The sequence below is a fragment of the Protopterus annectens genome, chromosome 4.part1 (genome assembly GCF_019279795.1).
Source record: "Protopterus annectens isolate FY-2018-M chromosome 4.part1, PAN1.0, whole genome shotgun sequence".
NCBI lineage: Eukaryota > Metazoa > Chordata > Ceratodontiformes > Protopteridae > Protopterus > Protopterus annectens.
The window spans coordinates 34688907-34715366 of NC_056734.1; the positions used below are offsets into that span (position 1 = coordinate 34688907).

The 26460-nt window shown below is 37.1% G+C and overlaps 1 protein-coding gene across 1 annotated transcript in view; it reads left to right on the forward strand.

Annotated features, from left to right (window-relative positions):
- LOC122800743 (maltase-glucoamylase, intestinal-like) overlaps window positions 1-26460 on the forward strand; it is a 1506799-nt gene that overhangs the window by 350166 nt on the left and 1130173 nt on the right. Inside the window, exon 13 of the mRNA XM_044069982.1 lies at window positions 23617-23730. Within this exon, the coding sequence (XP_043925917.1) occupies window positions 23617-23730 (114 nt within the window). The remainder of the gene's footprint in view (window positions 1-23616; window positions 23731-26460) is intronic.

A 26460-nucleotide genomic window follows, 5' to 3' on the forward strand; every position in this document is an offset into this window, starting at 1 on the left:
TATACGTCAATTCACCAACTTTCACAGTGTATGTTCTGTCCGTGAGCCAATTGGTTACCCATATAGTGACATGAGGTTTAATCCCCAGCTATGAGAATTTCTCAGTTATCCGTGTGGGGGTATTGTGCTCAAACCCTAGACCAGTTAAGGATAACTAATATGCACTGTCCTACTTTCATCCTGGCCTATCACACAGCATCAATGGGCTGTGACAACATAACAGATTACCGATCATATGATTCACCACGTACACCTTCCTGACACAGTTGAATACACACTTCAAAATATCCTCCACACAGACTATGTTGCTGCAAAGGGGTGTTTTCAATATACATCCATGTGATTTGGGGGGGGGGGCAGCACCTGATGCATGCATGTATAGACGCATCCTGACTCTCCTCATCTGTGATGTAGACCAACATAGTCATCATGGACCTTTTCTAAATGGACACTAGTGATATCCTGGCTATGTGCAACAGACCTGTGTGAGTTATTAATACTACATCATGTCTGTTATATCTATTAGATGTCCTCCAAGAAGTCATCAAGGGCATGCATCACAACAACACTATCACCCTTTTGAACTTGACAAGCCCAAGGCATTTGACACAAATCTACAGTGAAGTATTCACTCAACACTTTTTGATGTGGCTGTATACACCTATATCAAGAAGTAGTAGTACAGTGTATCACATACATACATACATACATACATACATACATACATACATACATATGTCTAAATATGTTGACATGTGTGAAGTGACCTATATCTCCAGTGCAATGATCAGGTCCATACATTAGAGCTGTCTGCTATGCCCTTTCTTGTCCATTCTTTAAGTGATGGACGTCACAGATGACAAACACATCCTGTGTCCAAACAGCTGCCTGAAAGACTACAGACTGTTGGAAATAATAGATTTCAACTGTGATATTAGTATAATACAGACAGTATCAATTTACACCAAAGACTGGTGCAACAACCATGGCAACACCTGCAATGGCAAGAAAACATAAGGAGATTTGTTATGTCAGGAAAACAAACACACAACCCAAGTATAATGTAGACCTCACACCCTATAATCAGACCAATAGATATGTGACCTATACCCTGAGGTAGATGGCAATTGGAACATCTAGCATGTGGTCACAGTGCTGACTACTCCTTTGAATGAAACACAACTACTGAGTATGTGAAGGACATCCACATTAGTGGCCATAATACCTCCATAGTTCACAGCCTTCATCACACCAAATGGAGTACAATGTACCCTTCCTCATGTACCTGCCTACACATCTTCCAGTGATGTGTAACTGAAGTATACCACCTTTATCACAGTGAGCTCTCACACATTTTATTGGCCATACCTAGCTATTTTTTTGTAGATTAAACATTTCTGTCTGATGGTATGGAACTCCCATTAAGTTTTTACACCAGTTGCACATGTGCCACTGGTTCTGGTGATGTACACAGTACATACATAGGTATCTGACAACATTAATGGCATGGGTAACATTCATGACAGTGTGGATTGTGCAATATATATATATATATATATATATATATATATATATATATATATATATATATATATATATATATATATACCATGAACACCAGTCAACTAGCCTGTATTGATCATTACACAACTTCAGTAAAGAATGCCAGGAATGGGGATTTCACAATAATTTGCACTGTAGATACACTGTCCTGTACAATGTTTGGATGATATACTTTATATTATACCATGACCCCCCCCAAAGCGTGCAGGCTGATTGGCCAGCGTGCCCATTGTAAATCGAGTTATACTAATGGAAAAAAGTCCGGTCGCCCGGACTTTTTTCCATTAGTATAACTCGTTTTTTTAAAACACTGTCTCGCTATGTTAAATGAGTTTAACATAGCGAGACAGTTTTAAAATAAGCAACGGAGATCTCCTTCGCCCTCGGGACCAAACCACGCCAACCGTGGGTAGATTTAGCATTACCCACACCCAGGCGTGGGTTATTGCTATAGTCATACCTTTCAATTGTCCAGATTTTCACAGAATGTCCAGAACTTTGCCTTTGTATCTTTTTGTGTATTCCTTATCAACTTTGTGATTTTCTGCCATATCACTGTGATGATTTCAGGACTGATGTGACTTAATAATTACATACATTTGAGTTTCAGCCTTCAAATCCTTCAGAACATGTATCTTAACACAGACTCCTTGTTATTCTAGCACATTTCAAAACAGCAAATATGTCAAATATGTCCCTTTTTCTGGTTCGTTCTTCCCTCATATGATTGGCCTCTGACCAGATGTCTTGCACTAAGAGATTGAGATCTATCTTTTAAGCCCTGGTGATCATTGTGGCATTCAACACAAAACTGCAGACCTTCAGTGCTTGATTTAAACAGGATTGCTAACTGTGTTTGCTCACATTTTTTCCTGGATGGCAACACTGTTGCCTGCCATGAAACTTTGCTTATTTATATTTAAACACAGTGCTTGGCATGAATATGTAATGACAGCAGCTGCTGCTCACCGCTCATCATTGCGCACACATGTAAACTCCATGTAGACTTTGTGCGAAGCCTGCACAGAGTTGATTGAATCCCATTGCTTGTCTTTAATCCCATTGTCCTTAGGTATATTATTCCACATAGCTGGTACTAACAAACAGAATGCTATTTCCAGGTTGAAAGAGTGAAGGATGGCTCATGCATTAAGATGCCCTAACTTCTTTTAAAAGAATAAGCTTATTCAGTAACCTGCAATAAGACTAGTAGATGATGTCAGTAGTCCTCATTAAGCAGACTGTATTTTAATGTATTAAATAGTAGAGAAGCTCTAACAGGAAATGGGAGCCCCTGTTAGAGTTTAGAGTCAAGCAGTACACTGGTCAGCACAACCTGTTGTTGCTTTTGCATGCATCACTTTTTTCTTTTATTTTGTACTATGGATTGAAGCTATTTGCAAGTAGGTGCCTCATTACCTGTGCACAGCATACTTGTCCAGATCTGTCTAGCATGTTCACTACGTGCTGCTCCCTTCTCCACCAAACATTCATCCGGCACAGCCAAAGTGGCCTGGTGTGACGGGGACTGTTCCTCCTGCAACTGCACCCCTCTTTCTCTGTTTTCTAAGGATGATATTGAATACCACTGCAAATAACTTCTGATATATATATATATATATATATATATATATATATATATATATATATATATATAGGGTCTATATTAATCGAACTTTCAAAAGTTCTGCTGTCATATGATCGACACCATATGATCAAACTTTTAAAAGTTCAAATATCTAATAAAAAAAAAATAAATTACACAAATAACCTACCTGAAAATTTTAACCAGGTGGGCAAGCCCACCTGCAACCCCCACACCCCCGCTCTTTAAATATGCCAACTCTGAGATCGCACTACAGTGCAGAAAAGGGAAATTTTCCCATTCCACACTGTATGGAGATCTCTGTTAAAATGTTCAAACTTTAAAAAATTCGATCATATGGTGTCGACCATATGACAGTCGAACTTTGAATGTTCGATTATCTAATATAGACCCATATATATATATATATATATATATATATATATATATATATATATATATATATATATGTGTATATATACATATACGGATATTGGACACTTGCTCGAAAAAGCAAGTGTCTGAATCAATATATACCGATCACAGTTTAATGAAAGTGCTTTAATTGAAAATGCGCTTCCATTAAACTGTGAAAAAAAAAAAAAACACTAATTAAATAAGCGTTAAATTAAAAATGAAAGTGAAAGTTAGATTTGCACGTTTCCGGATCCCAGAGAAAAAAAAACAAAAAATATATATATATATATATATATATATATATATATATATATATATATATATAAAATATTTGTTTTCCAGATTAGTGCATTCATTAATATTGAACAATTTCAAGCTTAGCCCAGGTGAAATACAAAACATTTCACAAACAAAAAAATTCAGAAATATTAGTAATAGAGTAATACAGGTTACATAGAAAAACTATGTGTATACATTGTAGTGAACAAGCAAAGCGTAATGTACAATGTATACATTAGTTTCCATAGTGAGTAAACCTTCAGTAAATCTGAGACAGGAGAAGAGACTTGTAAATATTGAGTTAGATGGCATGTCTTTCGTTGAAGCAGGAGCATTTGACTTGGATGAAGACGGGCTTTTTGAGTTGCATTCTGAATTTGGAATAAGTGTTGACTTCCTTAATGTTCAAGCAACAGAGGGAAGAGTAGGTACCTGAGAGGAGACTGCATATACAATGCTGTGGAATTTGGTTCTAGGGGAAATGATAGTGTGACTTGTGAGTAGTGCTACGGGTTGTATGAGGAGTTTTTTTCATGAAGTTTAGCTGGAAAGGGAGTAAATGTCAAAAGATGTAGTTTGTACAGTTGGGATAATAATAGTAAGTTAATTATTTTTTTTATTAGTAGTAATTTGGCTTTTTCTAAGGTGATATAGTAATAATCAGAGTGGTGAGTATGTAATGAATCAGCACATGATGTTAGAGATTTTGTGGAGCATGGTGCTGTTTTTCTTGGAGGCTGAAGCAAAAATGAACAATCCATAGTCAAACTGAGAAATGATAACTCCTTTTCTGATGGCTGCTCTGCTAGCTGGAATAGAAGAGAGCAGTTATTTTTGGCCTAGAAAAGAACAGTTTATTTTTGCTCTCATGCTATATGAAAATGGATGTTTAGCTACTGATCAAACCATAATTCTAGGTATTTGAAGGTGGAAGCTGTTTCTATGACGTGGTTGGGTAAGTCAAAGATAGTTACAAAGTCACATGCCTGGGGAATTTTTGGGGAGTTTTCAAAAGCAGTGTTTTAGTCCTGGAGAAGATGAGAAATAGTTTATAGTTTATGAGCCATTGATGCAGTTAATGCAATTCAGACTGGAGTTGAGAATGAATACTTGTATGAGAGTGATCTGATTGGAAACTTACCATGTTATCAGCTTTTAGGAGAAGACGGGTAGGGGCAGGAATGAAACATTCTGGTACACATTTCGCAAATGTTTGAGTTTCTGATTAGTAGGATCTTATTTTGAACATGATATGTTTATCAGTGACAAAGTTTTTAACCAGAGAGCAATGTTTGGACTGATAATAATTTCAATTTGTTTGTTTTGGTGAAGATAGTGGTCAAGGAAGCCAAATGCCTTTGTTCAGGTCTATAAATAATGCACCTGTAAGGAGGTTTCTATCAGCATTTTTCAGGATGTCATCAATTACTGCTGAAAGTCCTGTCATAATGCTTCATCCAGGCTAGAATTTATGCTGGTTGAAGGAGAGAAGGTGGTATTGCTGGATATAGAGTGATAGGTGAAGACTATTTTGCATAGGCGTTTTCAGAGTTGGGATTTTTTTTTTTTTTGTTGTTTTTTATGAGACATAGATTATATGCATGGGTGAGAGATAGACATAGATACTCTCTGCAGTGATATGTGGAACAGGAATGTATGTTCTCAGAACCAGGAGGTCTGCTTTTGGGAATATTTTCAGGAAGTAGAGAATTCCTTGGGATGTATACTGTTGAGGTGGAACAGAAAGATGGATGATGGTGGGGTGGGAAATGCACAATCAGTGTGGTGTACAGAGTTTTTTTGATAGGAGGTTGATTGATTCTTTAAGGAAATCTTATGGAGAGAGTTTTACTGTGCCACACTGAATGATGTTTGTAGAGAGGGTGTCATAATGAGGTTTTCTTCCTGTAATGTTAACTTCTTTCAAAAAGTATTTGAATTAATTTGTTTCTTTATTTGGATATGTCTTTTGCACCTTCAGATAGACTTCTTGGCTTGGTTACATAATGCTATAAAATAGGTGTCATTGGCAGTTGCAGGATTTTTTTTCCATTTTTGCCATACTTCATATCTTAGAGGGAGATGAATGTTGAGTTTGGTGGACAGCCATTTAGGTTAGGTGAGTTTATAAAGCCGCTAGATAAGTGTGAAGAATTTGGCTTGAAGCAGGAGTAGAAAGTTGTTTAGGCTTATGGATGTTGTATTAGGGTCATCTAAGGAGACTATAGGGTTCCAGTTTAGGACTGTGAGAATGTTTTTGAGTTTGTGAACATTGGTGTTAGACATGTTTCTCTAGATTGAATTTTGGGGTAGTTTTATTGTATGGTTGATAACTGTAAAAGTGATTGGACAGTGCTCTTTTAGTGGTGGTGGTGGTAAAATGCTTATGTTGGAGATGTTGTTTGGCATGTCTGTAATATTCAGTTTGAGTGAGGAACTTTGGGGGAATCTGAGGTCAGGTCTTGTTGGTTCAATTATAAGTAGAAAGAGACCTAGGTCTGGTAAGAAAGTACCCAAGTTGGATAAAAGTGAGATAAGATAATTAAGGTTGAAGTCACTTTGCATGATTATGTTGTTAGTTTTGTAACTGTTATTAAGGGTTTTAATGATGTGTGATTTTATTTTATTTAGTGGAAATCAGTGGCAGATAATCTGTAATAATTGGTAGTGGACTGTTTTCATCATTTGGAAATTGTAGGTGAATCCATTTAAGACTAGAGTCTGAGGAGGAGGAGTTTCCCTTGGATAACTATCTTTGGGTTTAGGTTATCACTGTATATAATTAGAGAAACTACATCAAATCATTTACCTAGTCTGGACCCATTGACATACTTTCAGGAGGTTAGAAAGTGATAGAATTTGGGGTAGTCTTATTTGACTCAGGATTCTAATGCTGCTATAATCTGTGGGCTGTGGTGGGAGATAAAAGCGCATTTGTGTTCTTACCTGCTTCTAATACAATAGTCATGGGGGGGTGCAGACTAGTGTAGGGAGAGCTAGAGTCATTTTGTTGTAGAGTAACAGGAGTTAGTGGGTCTGGGTTGGGTTCAATGTAGCTCTTTAGGAGTATTAAGATTATGGAGGATAGTCTGAAGGAAGTCTTTTTTTTTTTTCAGGGAAAGAGAGAAATATGTTTCTGAGTCTTTGTAATAATATAAAGAATAATCCTGAGAGATTGTGTGCTGCTTATAGGAAGTTGTACATGTCTGTTAAGACTTCCAGTAAAATTATAGTACTGACTTTAAAGGCTGCAAGGTAGGGAGGGTTATGTAGTTTTATGATCAGGTCTGCTTAAGAGGTATGTCTTTAAGTTGTGACTGTGGGAGGACATCAGATCGGATAAACTGGATGATCTGTGTGGTGGCTGGGAAACTGTAGGTAATAAGGCAGCAAAGGAGGGCACAAATCCATCTTTATTGGAAGTTAATCAATCAAGGCCTGTACCTGGCGTGACTTCAGAAAGTCATACACAAATGTATGAATTGTTCAAAAATAAGAGCTTGTATAAATGTGCTCTGCTAATAATTGACAGTAGACTAACATATTTTGTTCCTCCACTTTAATAGGATAAGATAATCATTCACCATAGCATGTGAGTAAGTAATAATGAGGATTTCTTGGATGTTACAATAGCCTAAAGGTATAGAACCCTAAAAGAAATCTATCCATGGTCACGGAAATATTTTTAAAGTATGAGTCACAGAAAGAGAAGACATGGAGATTCCTCCTGCCTAAGCATGTAAGTGTAAAATAGAAAATCAAAAGCTGTAGTGCACTAAGCACAATTGGCATGATAAGTGGGAAGTGCAATATAAGAGTTCGTCTTTAAGCTTGCTTTTCCTTTGCTAAGATACCCATAAGAAAAGTGTGCTTAGTATTCACTGCACAGCTGATATCTGTTTACAGTATGAGTAGCAACCCAGATAGCTTGGCAAAGTAATGAAATGCTGTAACTGTAAGCAGGGAGGACTGAATATGGCTGACTTCTCAGGCTGCAAGAGACAGAAAGGTATATACTTAAAACCTGTTGCAAATATTTCAGGATCATACTGTAGGGTAAGGCACCAATTAATGACTCCAGACAATGTAAGTATGCCTTTGCAGCCCAGGCACATACTGTACAATGAAACTTGTTTGTGATTAGGCATAGCTGTACCCCTGGTCTGTCTCATTCTGTGGATTTCTGCCTACTGCTGTTCTGACTTTAGCCGAGAGCCATGAAAGTTTTATATCTATTAGTAATGACTAGTAATGGCTATGAAGAAATTAGGCACTGTCATCTGAGCTAGCATATCTGGTTGAGATTTTGTACATATTTTTAAACTCACCTGTGTATTGTATGCCAGCATGACTAGCTATGATATTGTAAATAAGTTCTTATATGTTGAGTTATAATCTGTTTGTACAGAATGTTTTAAAGACTTGAACAGTGTCACTTTACATTTCTAACTGCACATGTTTGTGAAGAAAGATTCTAAAGGCAAACTGTCTCAGATTAATCTGATCTGCAGATGATGCCATCGGAATGTTGGCAGTTGCTATGTGTTACTGTCAGAAGCTGAAAGTCAGGAAGGAACTCTAGTATACAGCTGTTGGTTGATTTTTTTAAAGTATGAAATGAAAATTAGAACTAGAACAATTGCGACAGTAAGGCTAGTCTATAAAAGTGCCTGCTGAAGACAGTTGAAGTCAGTTGTCAGTTGTCAGTTATAACAACCAGTTGGAGTTTACAGATGTAATGTGCAGTGGATACCAAAAATGACTCACCAAGAATTGCAAGCCTGCCTTTGCTGTGTTGTAGTAATTTAGTTTAGATCAGGGAAAGTGTTCTTTAGTAAGACAGGAAATTATAGCTAATCAGATCAGTTAGAGATTTTCTGAATGTTCGATTTCTGCCCTACAGTATTGATTTTGTTTTCCTGGTGATTGAGTTCTGTTTGTTTATTGGGAATTACTGTTTTATATTTTTATCATTTTGCTAATTATTAAATATTGTTATTAACTTACATTGAAGCTGGTCTATCAGTGTTTTCTTTAGGATTTGAGAGTGCTTATACTTCCTTTGATAACTTCCCGGGCCACTTCAAAAGCCTGGATACTTAGGTCATTTGATACCATTTGTTTTAATATTTAATTTTCATAAATAGTCACCCCTTTAATAGGCATGAAGACTCTCTGATTGGTGACAGAATCACTGCATTATTTTGGGGATGGGACACAGCTAGAAATCTATGTCAGGCTTTCCCAGAAATATTTGGATGTGTGAGATTTAGCTTATTTAAGTGTGAGTGTATCAGAGGTCTTAAACTGGGACACATTGCCCTGAACTGTGTAATAACGAGTTATATTTGAGGTTTACAGAAGAATACAGTCCAGTCCCAGGCTATAGAGCATGTTCCTGTTGTGCTCTTAGGGGAAAATTGTGGAATATTACTCCTGTTTAAGTGACAGTCTTACACTAGAGTCAGTAGTGAGGATTGAAGCTCCTTAGTTACTGTCCCAGGATAGTGGGAGGCATCACATTATTTGGTGGAAGTTCAGTGAGATATGATCTGGATATCACAATGGCTACAAATGCATTCTGGTTATTGACATTTCATGAAAGATTACCACTGTGAAGAGCAAATGATAAATCAGTAGTCAAAGAGGTAATGGTACTTCTATGCATGATAGGGAAATCCAAAGAAATACTAACAGACTAAAGAACCACTTTTATGTCTAATGTAATGCATCAACTTTACCAGTCTTTTACAGTAAAGCAGTTAAAAACATCAGTGTATCAAACAGAATATAATGGGTTAGTGGCTAGCATTAATAAAACTTTGATCTATGAGAAACAGGGCCACATAATAAGATGTTAAATATGTGGAATAGTTTATTACCAATCCGCTGTTTGCTGTAAGAGTGATACCTCAGATTATGGTATGATTTATTCCATTTGACTAATATATAGGTGATATTAATAATGTTTTGCCAGATGTAACTAAGGAGACTTGTTTTAAACAAAAAACATAGTAACAACAATTAGAACTGTAACAGCACACTGCACAGACTTCAAGATAATATGAAAATTGTTGTGCCTGTAATAAAGGAACATATGCAAAGTATGCAAAGGAGACATCTACAACTGTGTACAGTACAGAGGTATCAAACTCCTATCAAAATGCATGAACTTTCTGGAGTGGGTGATTGATAAGTGAATACACAGAGTAGTAGAAAGTAAGATTGGAGATGAGCAGTTCAGATTCTGATCAGGATGCAGCATAATTGACCTGATGTTTGCAGTGAGACAACAAGTTGAGAAGAAGCTAGAGATGAAGACAGAGTCCAGCTGGGCATTCCTAGAGTTGGAGAAAGCCTATAACAAGGTTCCAAGAAAGCTGATTTGGGCAGTCCTGTGGTGATTTGAAGTACAAGAAATGTTAGTAGAATTAGTGCAGGCTATGTGCATGCACCCAATTACTCATATACAAGCAGTGTTATGACTATCAGAGGAGTTTCCAGTTGGAGGGGTGTACATCAGGATTCAGCCTTGAGTCTACTGCTGTTCTTACTGGAGATGGTCTGCATTAGCAAACAGGTCAGATGGGACAGATCAACAAAGCTGCTGTATGCAGATGATGTGGCATTGCGGGCAGACTCTGAGCAAGAACTTCAGAAAAGGATAGGGGAATGGAATGCCAAACTCACATCAAATGGGATGAAACTGAGTATGACAGCTGCAATGGTAGTAAATGAGGGAAATCAGAGCAAACTGAAAATAGAGACAGAAGGTAAAATAGTGGAAGAGGTTAACAGCTTAAGTATTTGTGAGGATTGGTTGAGGAGAAGAGAAGTGTGAATGAGAAGATCAAAGCTAGAATCAGAGGGACTGCAGCCAACTGGCACAATGTGTCAGAGGTAGTGTAGGATATGACAGAATAATGGCAACAACATGGAAAAGTAAGGTATACAATACAGTAGTGTGACCAGTATTAATGTATGATACAGAAATCTTGGCAGTAAAGGCATAGCAGTTGAGAAAGCTAGAGGTGACAGAGATGAAGTGCCGGAGAAGGCTGGCAGGATGCACACTGTGGGGAACATGAAGAAATAATGACATCAGAGCAGAAGCTAAAGCAGTTCCTATGACAGAGAAGGTCAAAGAGAACAGATTGCTGTGGTTTGGTCAGATGTGCAGAAAACAAGAAGACAATCTGGTGAAGAAGATTTGGGGCAAATGGGAAGAAAACAAGCAGAAATGAGAGCATCCAGCAAAGAGATGGATGACTTGTGTGAGAGATGACCTGCAACAATCAGGCATGACTGTCGAAGAAGGTAGAAGAGTGGCATTGAATAAAGAGAGATAGCACCCTGACCCCAAGTATAAGATGAGAACAAGGGGTTGATGATATGTAAAAAGTGTGCAAGAAATGGAACAGAGGGTGTGTAACAATAATGCAAGGCATAGGAATTTAACATGAAGGAAAAAGTGTTTTTGTGGGTCTATATTATGTGATCGAATGATTAGGTGATTGAACACATAAACATTGACCGCGTAATATCGAAAGTAAAACACAGCAGATGGCCAGTTTAATGCAGGGAAAGATTTCCCTTGGCCGTTCGCTGGTTTTTGCCATTTTCTCCACTGTGGATTGATCTCGGAGTTGGTATATTTAGTTAGGGGGTGAGGCGGTGCAGCCCCCCACGTAGAGGGGTGCGGTGGTGAAGGCCCCACTTAGTTTGGCTGTAACGTTATTTATTTATTTATTTTTGTGGCAGACGGTAACGTTTCCTGGCGATGTTCATTATTTTGCAGTTCGATATTATGTGGTCGATGTTTAGGTGCTCGATCACCTAATCATTCGATCATGTAATATAGACCTGTTTTTGTTAGTTATCTAATATAGACTGAACAGAAATGACAAGAGCAAATATATATATATATATATATATATATATATATATATATATATATATATATATAATGCATTTATATCATGAAGAGAAGTGGAAGCTTCTGTCATTACTCAGGGAGATGAAATATATGATATTAAGGTTTAAGTGCAGGTGGATCTCGCTTTCCCCTAAAGCCAAAGAAATTACAGCATTTTCATAAGCTGAGGATCACTGACATTTTATAATTTTTACCCTGTGGACTTCACTGGGCATCTGGCACCTTTCTGAAAGCTCACATGAGGTACTCAGTTGTGTACCTTGATGATGTAGTGATTTATTAAAAACTGAATGTAACATTTAGCCAAAGTACAAGCTGTGCTAAAATCTTTATGACATGCAGGACTTATGATTAAGGCCAAAAAGAGTAGCCTCTGTATGACAGAAGCCAGATATTCAGAATATATAGTTGGGAGAGGGGCAATTACACCCCAAAATAATGTGCTAAAGGCTGCAAAGAAATGTCCAATACTCAATGCCAAGTGCCAAGTATAGGCCACCCTTCACATATGTAGCCTATCCACTAAGGCCCACAACCAAGTCAAGTGGCTTATAACAGCAGATGAGGTCTTCAGTTAGCTAAAAAGATCCATAATTAGAACTCATATTATGTGGCACTGACTTTGACAAACCACTTCTTGTTTATATGGCTGTATCTGACGTGAGAGTAGGGGCTGGGCTTTCACAAGAAGTAGGTGGTGAAGAACACCCAGTTTTCTACTTTAGCAGAAGTTAAACAGAGGAGAGATGAAGTATTCTGTAAATGAGCATGCCTGCCTTAATGCTAAATTTGTGCTCACTTCACTTTAGTATTACTAATTAGTGTGACGTTCACGTAGTTTCTGACCACTCACCACAGATATTTCTAGGCCATCAGGAGGATGCTAATAATAATTTGGTAAGTTGGGTTTTGTCCCTTCCACCCTTTCAGTTTGTCAGACATAGTGCAAAGAATGCCAGTGCAGATTCAGTTGTGATGACCCAGCCTGACAAAGGAAAGAACCATGTTTTCTATTCTTTGAGGTAGAACATTTTGGCAAGCAGAGGTTAAGTAATGAAACAAATATGTTTATTTCTGTCTACTGCTCTGATGTCAGAATATCGATTGTGATATAATTTGTTACATAACAGAAGGTTTGGCTTCAGTTTGTCTGTGCAAGTAGAGTGTACCTGCCAATAACAGATAATTGAGAAAACATCAATTAAGTGAAAGTATGTGGTGAATGGAACTTAATGTAGCTTTACAAGTCCGAGTAATGGACCTTATCCTATATAGGGAACACTTGGACCTATTGTCTCATCAGGAAGGTCCAAGATTGAACCTTTGGCTATATATGTGGATAAAAATTTAAAACCATATCAGAAATGCTATCCACATATACTTGTGGATTCATGGGACTTTCTTACAAAAGTAGGGAATTTAATGTATGATGCGGAATACATGTTCATAACAGTGGGCATCAAAGATTTGTTCTCTGTAATTACACACGAGTTAGGACTCAAATGGTTAGAGGAAATGATAGCAGAATTTGAGTTTTTGGATGGTAGAGATTTTAATTTAGTACTTGAGAGTGTGGAGCTGGTTATGAAAAACAACTATATATATTTCCAAGAAGAGTTATGCCATCAGCTAGATGGTATATTGATGGGAGCAGCGTGTGCCCCTATAGTGGCAAATATAGTATTATTGTATTGGGAGAAACATTTTATATTTGATTCCAGATACAAGCAGTATATAAAAGTATATTTTAGATTTTTGGATGATATGTGCTTGGTCTTGAAGGGACCAAGGCAAGAAATAGATAATTTTGTGAGGTATATTGGTCAAACTACAGACTTCCTAGAATTTAAACATTAAATATGGGAAGAAAATGTGAACTTTTTGGATGTTACTATCTTGAAAGACGATACAAATAAAAAAAATCAAGTCTAAATTGATATAAGAAGGAGTGTTTCCCTAATTCCTATCTACATTATAGTAGCAATCACCCTATTAGTCATAAACAAAATATTATTAAAGGTCAGATGATAAGGGTGATACGTATGACATCTGAGGAAGAAGATATGAGAATGGAGTTAGACTATATACAGCGGTTGTTTGAAGAAAGGGATTATCGTGTGGAGACTATAGTGAATATTAAGCAAGGTGTTTTGAAAGTGTGGAATGAGAGAGATATACCGTTAATAACAAGTGGGCACAGTATCAGTAATGGTAGTAGAAAGGGAGCTAGATGAAGGGAAAGAGACAGGAGAAGTATATATGGTACTGACGTACAATCAAGACACTAAGGATATTAAGAACATTATATATAGAAACTGGACTTTATTCTCATCTATGCCCAATACTATTAAAATATTTTCTAAGAAGTTAAAATTTGGGTATAAGAAAAACAGGAATTTGAAGGAAATTTTTGAGAGGGAACAGGTAGGATGAAGTAAAAGAATGGTGGGCACATACAAATGTGGTAGGTGCCCACAGTGTCCATTTGTGTATAACCAAAGGGTTGTAGATATAGAGCATATAAACATGACATTCTACCCTAAGGGTTATTATAATTGTCAGTCAAAGGGTATAGTGTATTTGGCTAAATGTATATGTGGCTCATATTATGTGGGAAAGACAGAGTCTGAATATATAAAGGATATATGAACACACATATGATATTAATAGGAAGAAGGAAACTAATGCCCTTTATGGACACACAGTTGTATGCCCACAGGCTGATTTAAAGTTTTGGGTCATAGAGCAGGTTATAAGAAGTGAAAGAGGTGATGATTGGGAAACACAACTGGAGTTAAGGGAACTTATATGGCAACTGCAGTTGGATGCCTGCAACCCACCGGGACTCAATGACCATATTTCACTTATGCCAGCACTTAAAATTAAAGCAAACAAGTATTAATGGGTAAAGTTAACTAAATAAATAAAAAAATATTTTAAAAATTTTTTTATATTTTTTAAAAATATATGCGATACATGATAACATTGATAGTATTTAAGTTAGGAGAAAAGTTTTTTTGTTAATAGGTGTATTTATATTTGTATACGATGTTTAGGTTTTTATATAATCTTTATATATAATGTTGTAAGGTATTATGTTGATGTATGAAAGGCTATGAATTTTATGAATATATATGAAAAGTACTATTGTTTTAGGTCGTTGTATCTTTTAATATGAAGTCATAATTAAATAATCAAGGTAATTAGGTGTTGGGTCTATTTGAGTAGGAGCTTAGACATTAACTCTGATGATGTTGATGTTTCCGTGGTAGGAAATGAAAGCACTAAATCTGCTTTGTTTGTGTGGATACTTGTGAATAAAGTAAATAAACTGTCCATATTTTGTACGTAATTCATTATCGAGGTTGCCTTATTGGGTTTGGAAAACAACTGAAGTTTGTGGTGTTATTGTTACATAAGAGAAGGTTTGTCTGTGCAGGTAGAGTGTACCTGCCAATAACAGATAATTGAGAAAACTCCAATTAAGTGAAAGTATCTGGTGAATGGAACTTACTGTAGCGTTACAAGTCATAGAAATGGACCATATCCTACGTAGGGAACACTTGGCTGAAAAAGAATGAGATGCTGGAAAGACATAATTGACTGTCAGTGTTGAGGGCCAAGTGCCTGGAAGAAACATTTGCCTTTTGACATAAGCAGTCTATCATTTGAAGTACTTGCTGGTTGAAACCTCTCTGGGCAGTGTATGACTTTTGAGTTTCACTTTTCAGATACAGATTCACTTATGTTTGGTTTTAAGTTATCATTTTAAATAAAATGCACAACACTTGAGACATACGTCTGATGTATTTCATCCATACTCTCTCTCTCTCTCTCTTTATATATATATATATATATATATATATATATATATATATATAAAAAAAAAAATATATATATATATATATATATATATATATATATATATATATATATATACATATACGCACACACACACACACACACACACACACACACACACACACACACACACACATAAATATCAAACATATATAGAGAGATAAATCAATAGATTCCACTAATCTCTCTGTCTCTCTCTCTCTCTCTCTCTCTGTTTCAAAATGTCTTGTTTGCAACAGTAAAATAAATGAATCAATCTTTTCTGCAATCCTTTTAACCATGATCACAGTGATAAGAACAATCATAAATATAAAATATAAAATACATAGACAGAGACTATAGCTAACTAGGTTTGTTGACAACTCTAACTAAATGTAACTATCAAATCCCAGTCTGGTACCCCAATTCCCAGCAAGGTCTGGACCAAATAACTGCTTATTGTGTTAAACATGGACACTAAGAAATACATCACAGTTTCCTTTGCTGAATCTAACATCACTACTGCACACAATGAAGATAAACGTTTCCATAATCTACAGTAGAAACAGATTAAATTTGATTAATATGCCTTTCTCAGGGTTAGAACCTTTGCATAATGTGCTACTCATTTTATCTCCTCAAGGGTCAAAGAGGTTATAATCCTAAATTTCTCCTCCATTATTTGGCCAGTCAGTATATCTAATGCCTTCTTTGCAATGTACTTCACTAAGCATTTAAACAAGCTAAGGAGACCTCAACATCCCTACTCAAACATGCATTCAAGTATCCCTGCCCTTAGCTACTGTGACAGACTAAAAGTTATACCTCTCTACTCAGTGGCATATGATCTCCTGAAAGGTGACCTCTTATTAGCCTTCCCTATTATGATAGACACAGAACTTATACAGCCACATCAACAGCACCAGATGGTTTAAAAAATATCTAGAAGACTGTATCTTCCATTTCTGTAATAGGCTTCCTTTACATATGAAACAGAGTACTTCTCCGGCAGCATTGAAAACTTTTCAAGATGACTGGATGGGAATCACACATTTTCACCTAGGATATTTGGTGGAATTCTACTTCATCAGTGGATACTGTTAGTCTTTTACCAGTACTAGATGTGGCTATGCTTCTTAGTGGTCTTCTTCACTAGTTGTTTGATAAGAAATTATGAACTTTTGGACATGTTGATTGGTGAACATATACAGGAGCATCAAAGAAAATCCACACAGCTGCTCTAGTGGCTAGAAGGATAAAAACCTGACTAGAGGTCAGCTGACCTGAGTTTTATTATCTGTTTAGGCAACTGACAGAGCAGTAAGGGCAGGATGGATATCCACATCCAAGCTGTGAGGGCACTTGTTGATATGCTCTCTAAGGGAAGGCATTGTCTGACAATGGGGAAATTGCCCTTGGACATAATCAATGAGAATGATGGGTGGGGAAAGGGAGTGAGTATGTCATAAAAACTCTCCACCCAGTGGAAGCACAGATGAACCAAGACCCCAGGACACCCTCAGGATCCATGACTGGCCCCAGTAACAATGGAATGAGTACAGTGGGGGTTGGAGAGTAGATTGTAGGCCTGATGTGGACATTGGTTACTGGGCTGAATTGGTAAAAATGAGGTCTGAGGGGACAAAAAGTGTCCCCACAGATACTGGAGGAGTACATAGGCTTTACACAGACTGAAACTGGTATGTAGCTCTGAGAAAAAAAACTGTTAGTTTGTCAGCCACCATGTTCACTGCTTTTAAGGAACATTTTTTTTCTAAAATAGTTAAAAATAATTTCCTAAATAAAGAAATATGATTGTGAAACAATATACTGAATTACTTCAGTATTAAAAATGCCAGACAACTTACTGACATTGTGACAAAAGGAGAAACTACTAGCCCAGCTATCTGGAATTTTGTAAATATTATATGTCATTTGTGAAGATCAACATGATTCATATAAGATGCTTGTGTTAATAATGTATTCGAACTGCATGTCATGTATATTTCAAACTAAGATTTTACAAGTGTGTGTTGAAAATATATTTTATAAACTGCTGTTGCTTAAAATGTAACCACAGCATGCTCTACTGGAAAAGAACAGAAATGTCCTTGCATTATTGTAACTGTCTAAATGTATATATTTTAATAGTGGAAACTGGAACACAGAAAGTTAACTTCAGTTCAGCAAAACTTCAGAAAAATAGCTGAAATTAAATTACTTTATGGGTATGCAATAAAAGATGATATCTTTCAGTTTCAATGCAGCAAAGAGACATGATGTCTAAAACTAGGTAGCTTTCTATATTGTCTCTAAGGTGAAATAATGAGTAGTCTTTAATTGTGAAGGGATGTACTTGTTATATGACTTCCTGCATCTGATAAAGATCTGAGATCTATGTATTTACACAGGTAGATGCTAAATACTGCTAGCTTCCAGCAGTGGGGGGTGCACCTGGTATATATTCAGATGACAAGAATTGATGCCATTTTGCAAGCTATCCCAGGAGTAATATTTGAGATATTAATTTAAGAACTCTCTTAGAGAGACACAGCATTATATATTCTGTCTTTCACCTGACAACAACTAGAAGGTCCATTCACCACATCTACCTTGCTCTGCAGTAAGTAAGTTCTTAGGTTACAGTATAAATCTCTTAGCTATAGTCAGGGATATAGTAAAGCTTAGTTTAGATATTTTTCTTTGTTTATGTGAGACAGTCCTGCAATGTTGTTTTAAATATTTTCTGTGTCTTTGAACTCTGATGTCTCTGTGAATATATATCCAGCATTGTCTTGTTCTTTTATTATTTATTATGAAATATATTTAAACCTTTCATTGTGGCTGATCTGTGTAGAGATATTTAAACTCTGAGAGTACTTGCATATTTATTTGGTGACACTGTGTAGGCCACCCCCTAACCTCCATGCTCTTGGTCAAACTACAGTTTGTATTAATATAACTATTATACAGTAAGATAGGACCCCCTTTGTTAAGGGCCTTAAAGTAGCTGATAAAGAGTTGGCTGGTGGCTGTGATAACTAACTTATAGTCTGGACAAAAGGGGTCATAGCTAGTTAACCAGTGCCAGCCTTTCCCAGGTGTGTGTGTGTAAATCAAACTGTCAAAGAGTGCATGTGTCAACTACTTGGGCAGGTACACAAAGCACTGCTTGGACAGACCGGGTGCTGGAGGTCTTGACTTGGCCATTCAGCTGAGATCGCAACTATATAGCTGTGTCAGTGGGGAGTATTGGAGATCTGAAAAAAGGAGAAACCACCCCCGGACTGACTCTTTGTGCTCTTAAGGGAAAGTGCACTTGAGGCAAAGAGCTGCATCTGGAAATACTGTGTGTGTACTTGTCATCCTTTCCAGTGTATGTCCCCTACTGTTGCCAGTCTTGAGGATTGAGGTTCTTTGATTACTGGTCCAGTGGTGGGGTGTCATAGATATAACACATTGTTGCCTGTGTCAGTCTGTTCTTCATACTAGTCACATGGAGTGATAAATCTGCTGCAGAACTTGCCTCAGTTTTAGCACTGAACAATAATATTGTGGGAAAGCTTTAGAAATTTGGGTACTTATTTAATTAAAAAAATGTATACTATACTTTTCATGGAAAATGGTGATGAAACATACACATCTACCATCAGCAGATTTTTTATTAATACCTCTTAATATGTCATTACTGTGTTTTATACTCCTTCTAATTTAAAGGAATAATTAATTCTCTGCAGCAAGCCCGAATGCTCTATTATAGCCTGTATTATAGCCTTAATAGTTGTATTGATGGTAGAGTTGTTAGTTTGTTTTTATCTGATTTTCTGTTAGTATAGACTGTGCTATGACATTATCTGATTTTCAGGAATATTCAAATTTTACATTGTTCGAGAACCTCAGGTAAAAGTTATGGTTGTACACCCGACAAAAAGTCAAGCTTGATAGTAAATGATCTTTGACTAATTAATTTTTATACAAACACATATTTGTCTCGTATTTACAGGAATACAAAACTGGAAATGACTGCAAAAATGCCTTTTAAGGAAGAATGCATGTGCAAAATGAAAGTAATGTAATTAAAAAGGCAGAACTTTCATAAAGTGGGGAGGGGGTGGCTATCAAGCTGTTTAAGGGGTTAACGTAAATGAAAGCAATGGTGATTCATGTTATGATGCATTCTTTTTTCAGCTTTCATCTAACCTCATTGCACATATTTTATCCACTAGTACCACCATAAAAATAACCTTTCCAACATTTACAACACAAACATCTGTGCACAATCTGACATAATATACATTACAAGAAATTTTGACAAAGCCTAAAATAATGTGGGGACAAAGGCCCAAAAATGGGAACAGTATTGCTGTTATAAACTGAGAAAGTTGCTAGAATGACAGGCTTTGTGTAACATGCATTTTCTGAGTGATATGAAGTCTAAAACCCAAATGTATGACATTATTTAGTGACTTCAATCCTCAGTGATTTGTCAGAAAATGATCAATTTTATGAGGAACAAACTAAAATATGTGGCAAAAAGCTGGACATTCTGCAAAAATCTGGACAGTTGAGATGTAGACATATGGTTAACTCTGAGCTTCTTCATTTTTGGAATGTAGCCTTAGTAGTGATTGAGGTGCTCTACTAAAACAGTGAGGATATTGATGCCTTTGAAATAATATTAGAAAAGGAACTCTGTATTCCTTTAAGTGAGTGGGATTATCGATTAAAGATACTGTGTGTATGTCTTGGATGATAAGTAGGATGAGGCAGTTTATGTTTTACCAATTTAAATGACTGTTTGCTGTGAATAAACAATAACCATAAATTCAGTTTGTGGAATTCATGTATATCAATAGTATGAAGACTTGTAACTGCATCTTTCACCCTCTGTACAGAGCACTGCCAGGGATTACTGTGAATCCTTGTAGTCATCGGGGTGCACAATCCCATCAGCAATATCTTGAATGGCCTAAAGGAACATTTGGTATACTTTACTGTACCAGGTGCATCTTTGCTCAGGCACAGCAGGTAGTATGGTGTAACCCGGCAGTGCTAGGTGTTGTTGACATAGGCAGCTGAGAATGTACAGCATGTCTTACTGAGAAACTACAATATCTACTTGATAAGGCATGTTGTACAGTGGTTAATTGTCCTATATAGCATCCATGAATTCTGCCTTTATCAATATAATTAATGTTAGGCATACCTGTGACACTGAAGACATTGACACATTATGGTAATGAGGATATGTGGACAAGTCCGCTCTTCCACTTGTGGATGCTCACAGTGATTATGCCATTAATGAATTTCCTTCCATACAGCAGCTATGTTTTTTTTCTTTTGTATCAGTATATTGGTTAGTAAGTTGATCAGAACTGCACTTTGAGCAATTTATTACGGGGGAGGGAGATCACTTTGCTTGTCTACTCAGCATAGCTCAAAAACGTCCACTTATGAAATGGGGAGAGCACTCTCTCATAATGTGGAACAAATATACAAAATGTGGAACACTTACCATCAGCCTCGACAAGGAAGCATGCAGCATGGTTAAACTTGTTACTTTATAGTTATACAATTAATGTGATTCATTAGTCATTAGTATTTAACATGAATAACCGATAAAAAAATCTCTTCAGTGAATGGGTAGCAGACCATTTCATCATGGAATTATATGGAACATAGAATTTTTCTGACTGAGCCACAGGAACATTGTTCATAATGAGGTGTGGTTGAGAGATATACACATCACCATTGTTTAGTCAGCTGTTGCTGTCCCAGACATTATGCTGCTGGGACCAGAGGTGACTGCACTGCTGCTGTCATAGTGAATGTTGTGAACTTAGTGGAAGGGTGTCTACTGAAAGGGTTATTGTTTGCTATACAATGGAGCAGGATTAAAACAAGGGTCTTGCATGGAATTGCCCTATTGTGTTAGCGGGCTGTTTGTGAAAGTTGGGCCAATGTGTCTGTCTCTGTGTATGCAGAGGAAGACTCTTTTGTGCAAAAGCAGTTTTGTTCATGCAATGGGACTTAAGAGTTGATTATTAATATAAATTCAATGTTGTGTTTAACAGAAAGCAAATCACAGTGCCTTTAGAAAATTGGTCTATAATATATCATCGAACGCTTAAAAAAGCGAACTATGAATAATCGATCCCATGTAAGCAAAAGCTTACAATCTCAAAAGCTCAGAGAGAAAAAAAAAAAAAATGAAAGAATACATAAAGTGGGGGGCTTCACCCTCCACCCCCTCCTACTTAAATATACCAACTCCGAGATCACAATACAGTGTCAAAAATGGCAAAGTAATGGAAGGGGCTTAAAAGCTGCTTCGCTATTTTGCCTTTTCATTGTTTTAAGTTTGACCAAGACACATTTCATGGAATGTGTCTTCGGTCATCTAATAGGAACCCTAGAAAACCTAGGTGCTGAATACAAGTTAAAAACAAAGTATCTGGTTCTGTTCTTCTCCAGGGAAATAGGATCCGGCTTTTTCACTCTCTAGCTCTCTCTCTCTCTCTCTCTCTTTCTCTTTGACAAACTGTTTTATGGATAAACATTTCCTCTCTAGAGCTATTGTTCTGGCTATCTAGCCCCCTTCTTCAAAGGTGATAGCTAGTTCAATGGCCTCTTACTTGGAATGCAAAACTCCCTTGTTGATACTGCTCTACTGATACCTGGATCTGATTGCTCGACTTATTTAGTCCCTTTAAATGGGCAATTATTACATACAGACTATATACAATCAAACAAACTGTTAATTTTCTAATTTTTCATTCTATTTTGTATTATAGTCAGTATCAACATAATTTATTCAGTTTTGGAGGGAAACCACAATGCTATGCTTGCATAAATCTAACAACAACCAGATGCAAACCAGGAAACAAAACATATCTGGTGACTGATAAATGTTTTGACTAAAATTGATGTTTCCAGGTTTGTATCAGACAATTGTTGGGTTGCAATGTTATTCTGTGTGTTAGAAGAATGCATTTGAAGTGGTTTATATGAAATGGCTTTATCCGGTCAGGAAGGGGTTCATGCTCCAACTATGTCTGGAGAGTGGGTGCCTGTCCCCCTATCCATGTCCAAGGTAAAAGGGGGAAAACCACAATAGGAAGACAAGGGTTACTGCCACAGTCTTGAAGTCCTCAAACTTGAAATCCATAATCCTGAGACCATAATATTGAAAAAACAAAACACTGAAGACCACAATATTGAGATCCTGGACTTCTTTGTCTGCAAGACTCTTGTTAGCAATCTTTCATAGGTCCACACTCCTGAAGACCCGTATTATTTTTTCGTTCCTGAGTCCAGACCCCTGCAGGACTCATGTTAGCACTTGTTTCTGAGTCCACACTCCTGTGGGACTCATGTTAACACTCATTCTGGAGTCCACACCCTTGCAGAGCTCATGTTAGAACTCATTCCTGGGTATGCACTGGTAGGGGGATTCAGTATACAAGATTTTTAAGCATTGTGGTCTTCAGCATTTTGCTCTTTCAACAGTATGATCTCAAGACTATGAGTTTGTTGACTGTGGGCTTCAAGAATATGTTAGCAAAGACAAAGAGATACATTTACAGAATCACACATAGTGTGTGTGTGTGTGTGTGTGTGTGTGTGTGTGTGTGTGTGTGTGTGTGTGTGTGTGTGTGTGTGTGTGTGTGTGTGTGTGTGTGTGTGTCTCACTCTCTGCATGTGTTGGTGTGTGTTTGTGTGTATTTATGTGTGCAACAGGCAATATTTAATTGATTTTATTATTTTAACAATGGGACAATTATGCTTTTTATTTTTTAATAATAAATGATTGCATTACAAGTCAGAAATCCCTATAATAAGACATATGCATGAAAACTAGAGTGACTTTGATTAGTATCATCATATTTGCCAATGCCTCTAGAAAAAAAATTAAAAAGTCAACTATAAATGTTCATAAAGAATATGGGATGTCAGTATATGTATGTTTAACCTCATTATCTTGTCTTTTTTGTAGGTATGGCCAGGAGAAACAGTTTATCCAGATTATACTAATCCAGTGTGCACAGCCTGGTGGGTTGATGAGTGCAAGCGATTTTATGAACTAGTAAAATATGATGGTCTTTGGATTGTAAGTATTGCAACTAAAATCTGTATATACTTATAATGACTCCTTCTATCCTTGAAGGTTCACAAGTGTCACTGGAGAACTGGGGCCTAATTCCATATTGCTGTCTATTTATTAGAGTTCACAGCAATGACACAACATTACATTTCATTGAATAACCACCACTGCATAGCTGTTTTGTAGAATATGTGGACTTTCATTTAAAATTGTCCTGGCTGCCTTTGCAGGACGAAGATATGATATAATTCTGAACAATGTCTGGGTCACTTTATGCTTTCAAGTGGTCATACACGTGAACTAATCATGTTCTATCAAAAAGTAATTTTTTGATAGATCCAATGCTCGCCCTAATTTGTATTAGGGTAGTGAATCATGGCACATTTATTCCTTCAAGTTCATAACAAGGATTTGCAGAAAATGAAAATGCCTTCAGAAATGAGAACAAGAGAGGGAGAGAGAGGTGTGGAGAACGTGTCAAATGAAATAGTAGAGTGTAGGTTAAAGAGAGAGTTCATGTTTGTGTGAGAAAGGATGATAGTCAAATGTCATGGGGTGCTGATTGCAGACTGTAACACCTAGCCAAGAGTCTCAGAAGACTGTAGTTTTTCCTTTCCATCTTCTTCTGCTATTTTCATTATACATGCTTTATTCATGCATCCTATACAATGACCAATATGTGAGGTATGGAAGTACAGAGAGCATCCATCATTCAGCAAATATGCTCTTATACCCCTTATGTGAACTGCATTAGAGAATATCAGATAAGTGTATGTTTGTAGCATAAACTCATTCACTTAAGTGCGCAGATTACAAGACACTTATAAACATTTGCACAAATGGAATAAAATGTTTCTTCTTAAATAGTAAATGTACATGAAGAATAATTTTTAATGGGTACCTAATATGGCATACTGTTAATTCTGAAAACTTGGAAGCAACACAAAACATACCAGGTGAATTTGATTTCATCTACAAACTAACAGCAATTTGTGCAATCAAAGTAGAAAATAGTTCAGATTTTCTATATAGCACAACATATTCACTAACAACTCAGGAGGCAAAAGCCACATAACAAGACTTACTCATGAACTGGGACTACTCTATGCCGGTATCACAGGCTAGAGATGATGGCGCACATATGTGCTTTCTTTGTTTACAACTACTTTGTTAGTAACCGGTCTCTCCCTATATGCAGCCGCACACAGACCCTTACAAGTGTGACATCCCAATTTTGAATGCTGCTTAACTTCAACACCCACCTTCTTCCACAGCTTTCTAGAGTCTGTGACCAAATATATAAACAAAGAACAGAAGGAAACCTGAGACCCCTCCCTGTGGCCATCCTGCCTATCTCTTTAGAAGGCTTTTTAGCTTGAGATACCGTCCCTTCCACTAGTATGCAAATACTTGATGGTGTGGCTCTTTCATGTAAGAATGACATTTGTTTTCTATGAGTAAAAATTCATTACCCTTTCATGCAGTATAAGACATTAAATTTGTCAGTCTTTCAGGTGGAATTACTCCTCTGTATCCCAATCCAACTTCTTATACTCCAGATCAGTTCACAAGTGACAGATTTTTTCTGAGCTACTGCACAATGGTACCTCTTATACCGAGCCAAAAGATACTGCCAAGATACTGGCTGACAGATTCAGTGCCAACTTTACTGCTCTCCCCACCCTAAAGGACAATACCAGTAGATTGCCAGGCACCCATTATTACTGCTGCACAGGTTAAACAGCACTGTCCAAGGCCAAGAATACAGCTTCTATGGGACCTGGAAATATCTTTTGCTGTGTTCTACATGAACTACATTGTGAACTGGCACCTCACCTGTGTGCCTTGTTCAATCACAACCTCACCTCAGGCTTTGTCCCTACCAAATGGCGCACTACTACAGTCATCCCTCTCCACAAATGAGGAGTGACTACAGACCCTGGGAACTACCACTCCATTAGCCTGACGAGTCTGATATGCAAAGCTATGGATTGCATCATCATGGATCTAATAAACAAGAGTATACGGAATCTCCAAACTCTGGATCCTACATGGTTTGGTTTTGTGAAGGGTAGATCATGTCTGCTAATAAACAAGTCCAAAAGAAAAAAAAAGTGAAGAACCACAAGTAGTGAAGGTAGAGGCCCAGGAACCACACAAACCAAAGTCCAAACCACAAATCCAATTTATTGAAGGCAAAAACAGACACAAAAACAGACTAAATGCATTTGGTCTGTTTTTGCTGTCAATAAATTGGATTTGTGGTTTGGACTTTAGTTTGTGTGGTTCCTGGGCCTCTACCTTCACTGCTTGTGGATCATACCTGCTCAACTTGGTTGACTTCATTGAGTCAGTCACCAGAGCTGTGGATGAAGGCAAGGTATTTCATGCAGTTTACCTTGATCTGGCCAAGGCATTTGATATCATTCCCCATTCAGGATTCATAGAAAAACTCACTAAGCTAGGCATCAAGCTCTATATCACTAGGTGGGTTCAAACTGGCTCACAGATAGAACCCACAGTGTTAAAGTAGCTGACTCCAAGTCAGACTGCAGACCAGTCATGAGTGGAGTCCCATAGGGTTTGGTCCTGGGTCCTCTCCTGTTTGGTATCTACTTCTCTGAAGTCCAGGCCAACACAAAGGATCTCTGGCGGACAAAGTTCCCAGATGATTGCAAGTTGGAAGCAATTATTAACTCCCCAAGTGATGTTGACATCCTACAGAAAGGCCTCACT